At 57.1% G+C, this 6065-nt stretch overlaps 1 protein-coding gene across 1 annotated transcript in view; it reads left to right on the top strand.

Moving 5' to 3' along the window:
• Positions 1-3787: 3787 nt before the first annotated feature.
• Positions 3788-6065, top strand: part of LOC103600120 (left-right determination factor 2-like) — a 3535-nt gene continuing 1257 nt past the window's right edge. The window contains exons 1-3 of the mRNA XM_008584350.1: positions 3788-4037; positions 5401-5489; positions 5827-6048. Of these exons, the coding sequence (XP_008582572.1) occupies positions 3788-4037; positions 5401-5489; positions 5827-6048 (561 nt within the window). The remainder of the gene's footprint in view (positions 4038-5400; positions 5490-5826; positions 6049-6065) is intronic.

Here is a 6065-nt window from a genome sequence, read left to right as displayed (position 1 = left end):
GTTGCGGTTCGTTGCCGGACACGAAAAAAGACAAAAATAAATAAATAAAAAATAAAATAAATAAAAAATAAATAAAAAATAAAAAAAAAAAACAAATAAAATTCAAAACCATGCAGAAGTAGACTATGGTGTTTAGAAATATATGGCTTTGAAATAAAAAATAAATAAAAAATAAAAAATAAACAAATAAAATTCAAAACCATGCAGAAGTAGACTATGGTGTTTAGAAATATATGGCTTTGTTTTCTTAGGAAAGAAAAAAATCATTTGCTAATAGTGATGATTTTCCTCCTTGTTTCTAACACTTTCACCTCTGATTTCTTTCTAGTTATTCACTTTGAGTATCTGCAGTCATTGTGCATGAATTTTTTAGGACATACCATCAAGTTTACAGAAGTGTCTCCCATATTCAGGGTTGGACAGAGTCCTCGGGCAGCTGCAGTCCCTGTCCCTGGCCTGCCCCACCAACACTGCTCTTCTGGCCCCAGGGCCTCATGTTGACTGACCATCTGTCCCCTGCCTGAGTGACCTCAGCCCCACCCCTGGCTCTAACCACCGCTGCCCCCCCTGGGTTCAGGCCCACCAGTGTGTGGGGAGCTGACCACAGCTGCCAAGGCCCAGGCAGCCAGCCTTGGTTGGTTGGTTATCTTTATGGCTTAAGTCACACTTGGGCTCCACCTATTATTGAACCACGTCCTCTTGAGGACAACACCTAGAAGGTGAACTGGGAGGGGAGCTCTTGATTTCCGCTACATCTCTGTGGTGCATGCAAGCTTTTTGCCCACAGGAAACACGATCCCACTGGTAGGGGGGCTGTCCCTGCTGCTCTCTGTCCCCCAGACCCCAGCCTCTAACTTCTCCATATTCCTTACCTACTGAGAGCTGTTACTTCCCAGCAGCTGGGTCCAAACACCTCCCTTCCCATTTTAAAGACTCCAGGATTCAGAAAATCACAAACCAGAAATTTCCATGTTAGGTTTGGGGGGAAGGGTTTATTAGCAGTATTCTCTTATTTGCCCCCCAAATTTTAAAAAAATGTTCAAAAAGGAAAACACCCACATAAACCAGTCTCCTTCCCCAAATCTTGCTCTGAAGAAGGAACTTCTAGAAGCCAGCCATCTCTGTAAGCTCCTCTTCCTGTCTCCCTTTTTCTCAATTAATGAAGCAAATATTTGTTGATCATTTTGCCCCTTCTTGGTGTCCTGGAGGCACCAGAGGAGACGAAGGGGCAGTTGCCAAGACAGGAAGCGCAGGTGCAGTGTGGGGACCCAGGGGTAGGGGGGAGGCGCTCTGCAAAGCTGCCTTCTGGAGCCCAGGGGTGTCTGAAATGCCCTGCGGGGCCGGTTCCACAGTGTCGCCAGAAGGGAGACACTCCTGGTGGCTTCCCAACCTCCCCTCCCTCTCCCCATGCCCTGCGGGGAAGGCCTTGTTGACATTTTGCAGAGGCAGCTCAGAGCAGGTAAGACCCTCACTGGAGGTCGCAGATAGTTAATGAAAGCACTGCGGGGGACCAATCCTGGCCGGGTGACCTTGGACAGGTCCATCACCTGCCTGTGGGTTTCCTTATCTGTAGGATGGGGGCATTAATAATATCTACGCCAGGAGCTCATAGTGAGGATTAAAGGACAGCCAGGCAGAGGCACAGAGCAAACATGCAGTCAGCACCAGCTGCTGTGGTCTGGCTGCAAAGACTTCCTTCCTGTCCCTCTGCGGAGTCCCCGCTCTTCTGGCCTCACCCAACTGACTAGCAGATGGCCTGTCTGAATGAGTTTCAATGACTTGTCCAAGGCCAAACAGCTCTCAAGTGGCACGCAAAGGACTCAACTTGCAGAAAGGGGCTGGATGGACTGAATTGTGGGTCCTTTTTCCTGCCGTGTCCCCCACCCTCCTCTGCCCCAGGGAAGGCTGGGGCTGCTCTGTGAAGACAGGGAGGGCCCACCCAGGGGCGTGTCTGGGAACCTTAAAGAATCACACGGGTCCCCAGGCCTGGGTCAGGGAGGTTGATGGTGCGGGGTGGGGCAGTCCAGGGTGCACTCATAGAAGTGTCAGTTCCAGCCCAGGGTGGGGATGGCAGCCACCCTGCAGACCCCAGATGCTGGCTTCTAACCTGCAAGTGCCTCCACTCCTCAGCCTTGCCCACCTCAGACCCCCTTTGGTTCTGAGCCCAGGCCTGGGTCCAGCTCCTCCCCACCCATGGAGGCCCCAGCATGACCTCTGACCCCGTGTTTTCCTGTGGCCCGACCCTGGCCTTCTGGCCTCTGGTTGGGGTCAAATCCCGGGGCAGAAGGGTGGTCGTGAGCACACAGCCCCTCCTCAGCCCCATCACCCACCTCCCCAGGTGCCCTCCATGGTGCCCTTAGTTCTGGGCTACTGACCCCTTGTTCCCTTGCCCCCCTCAGGACAGAAGATCTGGTTCTGGGGCCACTTTACCTTTTCAGGCCCGACCTGGGCCAGACGCAGGTGGGAGTGGCAGGGGAAGCGGGATTGCTTCTGCATAACAAAGGGCCGGGCTGCCCTCCCGCCTGTCCGCAATTCAGCCCATTGTAAAAAGTCTCCTAGTCCACACTGGCCTTTTTCTTTTGGCCTCCGGGTGGGGTTGCCAGGTTTTGCAAATCTAAATATAGGACTCTGGTGAAATGCACATTTCACATAAACAATGAATAACTTTTTAGTATGTCTCAAATGGCATGTTATGTTTTATCTGGCAACTCTAATCCTGACCAATTGCCCAATTATTTTATTTCCCCAGCAAAACTCTAACCAGCTCATAAATCCACATTCAGGTTGGAGGGCCTGTGTCTTGGGGAAGCCTCAGGACACTGGGGGATTGTCCTCTGCCCCCACCCAGACCTGATCACCTGGACTGAGTACACCTGACTCTCTGCGGGAAGTGGGGTGCAGGGGAGGACTCAGCTGTAAATGGTTTGAGGGTGTTGAAAGAACTCTGGGCTGGGCATTAAAGACCTGACTTTCTGTGGACGTTGATTATTAACTGTGTGAGCTTGAGGAAGTTGTCACCTCTCTGAGCCTTAGTTTTCTTGGCTCAAAAATTGGGGGACAGGGTAAACTAGATGGTCCTTTCAACTCTAAACTCTGGTCTTCAGACGGCAAGGAAGAGGGGGTGGATGGGGCTGTTATTGGACAAAATCCCATTTGGCGCTAAATGCTCCCAGGCTCCCACGTCTAGACGATCCCCCCAGAACGTGGGAAACTGCGGGCCTCCCAAGCATGGTCCACCAGCCCAGGGTCTCATCGGCCCCCAGGAGCCCTCAGCACTGGCCCAGGTGCTCATCCTTGCAGGCAGGATCGGTCCTGGAGTTAACTGGGCAGTTCCAGTTCCTGCCGAGGGTTTGGTCACAGCAAGGAACAGAAGTCTAGCTCTGAAACCAGCAGCTGGGGGCCTGGGCCTCTAGCAGAGCTTGAGATCCCCACGTCTGCTCCTGGGAACGCACTTTTCCATTGAACGGGTCAGGCACCCCCAGCTGAGGCAGAAGCTCATGACCATTCTTCAGAGGGCAGCAGTCACTTCCACGGTCCAGACAGCCCTTTGTGTCCTTTCTAGACGGCCCCTCCTCAGGGCTCGTGGGCCTGTCTACTGCTGAGCTCCCAGGAGGTCCGAGGGGTGTGACCTCCCTCCCTCCCTCCCCCCCACCACCCCAGACCAGCTCAGGGCCGGCTATAAAGCTGGCCCGACCCTGGCTCTCAGCACACCCAGCTGGGCCTGAGACCCTCCTGGAGCCCCCTTGGGGACACGTCGCTGTGCTTCACCCTCCTCCCGAGCATCTCCATGTGGCCCCTGTGGCTCTGCTGGGCACTCTGGGCGCTGTCCCTGGCTGGCCCCGGGATGGCCCTGACCGAGGGGCAGGTCCTGGGCAGTCTGCTGCAGCAGCTGCACCTCAGCCAGGCGCCCATCCTGGACAAGGCCGACGTGGGGGAACTGGCCATCCCCGCCCACGTGAGGGCCCAGTACGTGGCCCTGCTGCAGCGCAGCCACGGGGACCGCTCCCGTGGGAAGAGGTTCAGCCAGAACTTCCGAGGTGAGGCCTCCTCCCTGGGCACCTGGTCCTGGGGGGCTGTGGGAGTGGACCGGTGTGGCAACTCTGGTGGGGTCAAAGGGCCCCCGGTTTGGTGGGGCTCTGGGGGGAGGCCACCAGGGGGTGCATGGGCCATGGTCACTGAGGAGGGACCACGGCCTGGGAGGAGGGCTGGGCCTGGGCCCCTGGTCTCGGGCTGTGCACTGAGGGTCCCACCCCCCAGGTGCCAGGCCCGGGCACCAGAGGAGGGCAGAGGCAGGAGGGCAGAGCCAACGGGAGGGTGGCAGGACCCGGCTCAGCCTCAGAGTGCCGGGGGCAGTTGGGGCGTGTCAGGGTCATTTTCACACGGCCACCCTGGTCTGAGCCTGACCCTGATCAATGACCGTATCATTACCTCTCAACCTCTTGGTCACCTGGAACAGTGGTGTGACTACGTGTTATCCACCTCCCAGTGTTGTGGACATTAAAGTGAGTTATTGTGGATAGAAATGTGTTTGGTGACGAAAGTACCGAAGCAACACCTGAGTTACTCATCCGTCAGGGATGTGACTGGGCCCGGCTCCTACTGCAGCCTCTCACCTCCCCAGGGCTGGGAATCACCTCCCCGGTGCCCAGAGCTCCACCCACACCCATCCTGGGCTCCAGCCATGGAGGGTGCCTGGAACATGCTGGTCCCGAACAAGCAGCAGAGGTGACTGCTGGTGGCAATGTGGCTGGCTGGTCAGGTGATCCCACGGCCAACCTGGAGCTTCAGGTGTGAGGTGCCATGGACTGGTGCCTCTGAAGAGGGTGTGACACATGTCCCCATCATTTAGCGCAGGGCTCAGTAGCCCTGAAAAACTGGTTTACAGGGATCTGGCTCCTGTTCCTCCTTTGGGGGACACTTCACTGCACAGAGCCCCCTCATCAGCAAGGGTAATGAGAGTCAACTCAGGGCTCCTCCTCTGTCCCCTAAGAAAAGCCCAGCTCAGCCGGTGAGCACAGATTTCCATTTGCTGGGTTGTCTGCCACTGTCCCCATTCCCCTCCCATCTTGGTCCTGTCCCCTCTGCCTAAAGAGGGCTGCATTTCTGTACACCTGAAGCCCCAGTCCTTTGCACAGGGACCCAAAGCTGCCCCAACCAACTGAGGGTGGAAGTTGCTAGTGAATGAGCCCCAAGCCCTGTGATTGTTTGGGGACACGGGCCTGACTGCAAGTTTATTGACCGGGGGTTGGAGATGCTGTCCCCTCCTGCCCCACCGTCTCCCAGCCCCCCAGTTCTCCCTGTGGATTACTGGGGAAATCATGGTCATCGGCCCTGGGCCCTGCCACCCTCAGAGCTCCTCTGGTGCAGGGAGGGCCCCGCTGACCCTGCTCGTGTCCCCAGAGGTGGCCAGCAGGTTCCTGGTGTCCGAGGCCGACACGCACCTGCTGGTGTTCAGCATGGAGCAGCGGCTGCCGCCCAACAGCGAGCTGGTGCAGGAGCTCTGAAACCAGCAGCTGGGGGCCTGGGCCTCTAGCAGAGCTTGAGATCCCCACGTCTGCTCCTGGGAACGCACTTTTCCATTGAACGGGTCAGGCACCCCCAGCTGAGGCAGAAGCTCATGACCATTCTTCAGAGGGCAGCAGTCACTTCCACGGTCCAGACAGCCCTTTGTGTCCTTTCTAGACGGCCCCTCCTCAGGGCTCGTGGGCCTGTCTACTGCTGAGCTCCCAGGAGGTCCGAGGGGTGTGACCTCCCTCCCTCCCTCCCCCCCACCACCCCAGACCAGCTCAGGGCCGGCTATAAAGCTGGCCCGACCCTGGCTCTCAGCACACCCAGCTGGGCCTGAGACCCTCCTGGAGCCCCCTTGGGGACACGTCGCTGTGCTTCACCCTCCTCCCGAGCATCTCCATGTGGCCCCTGTGGCTCTGCTGGGCACTCTGGGCGCTGTCCCTGGCTGGCCCCGGGATGGCCCTGACCGAGGGGCAGGTCCTGGGCAGTCTGCTGCAGCAGCTGCACCTCAGCCAGGCGCCCATCCTGGACAAGGCCGACGTGGGAGAACTGGCCAT

This window comes from Galeopterus variegatus, unplaced genomic scaffold (assembly GCF_000696425.1).
Source record: "Galeopterus variegatus unplaced genomic scaffold, G_variegatus-3.0.2 Scaffold3232, whole genome shotgun sequence".
Lineage (NCBI taxonomy): Eukaryota > Metazoa > Chordata > Mammalia > Dermoptera > Cynocephalidae > Galeopterus > Galeopterus variegatus.
The sequence above is the reverse complement of the archived record's forward strand: the minus strand, read 5'-3'. Positions and strand labels throughout refer to the sequence as shown.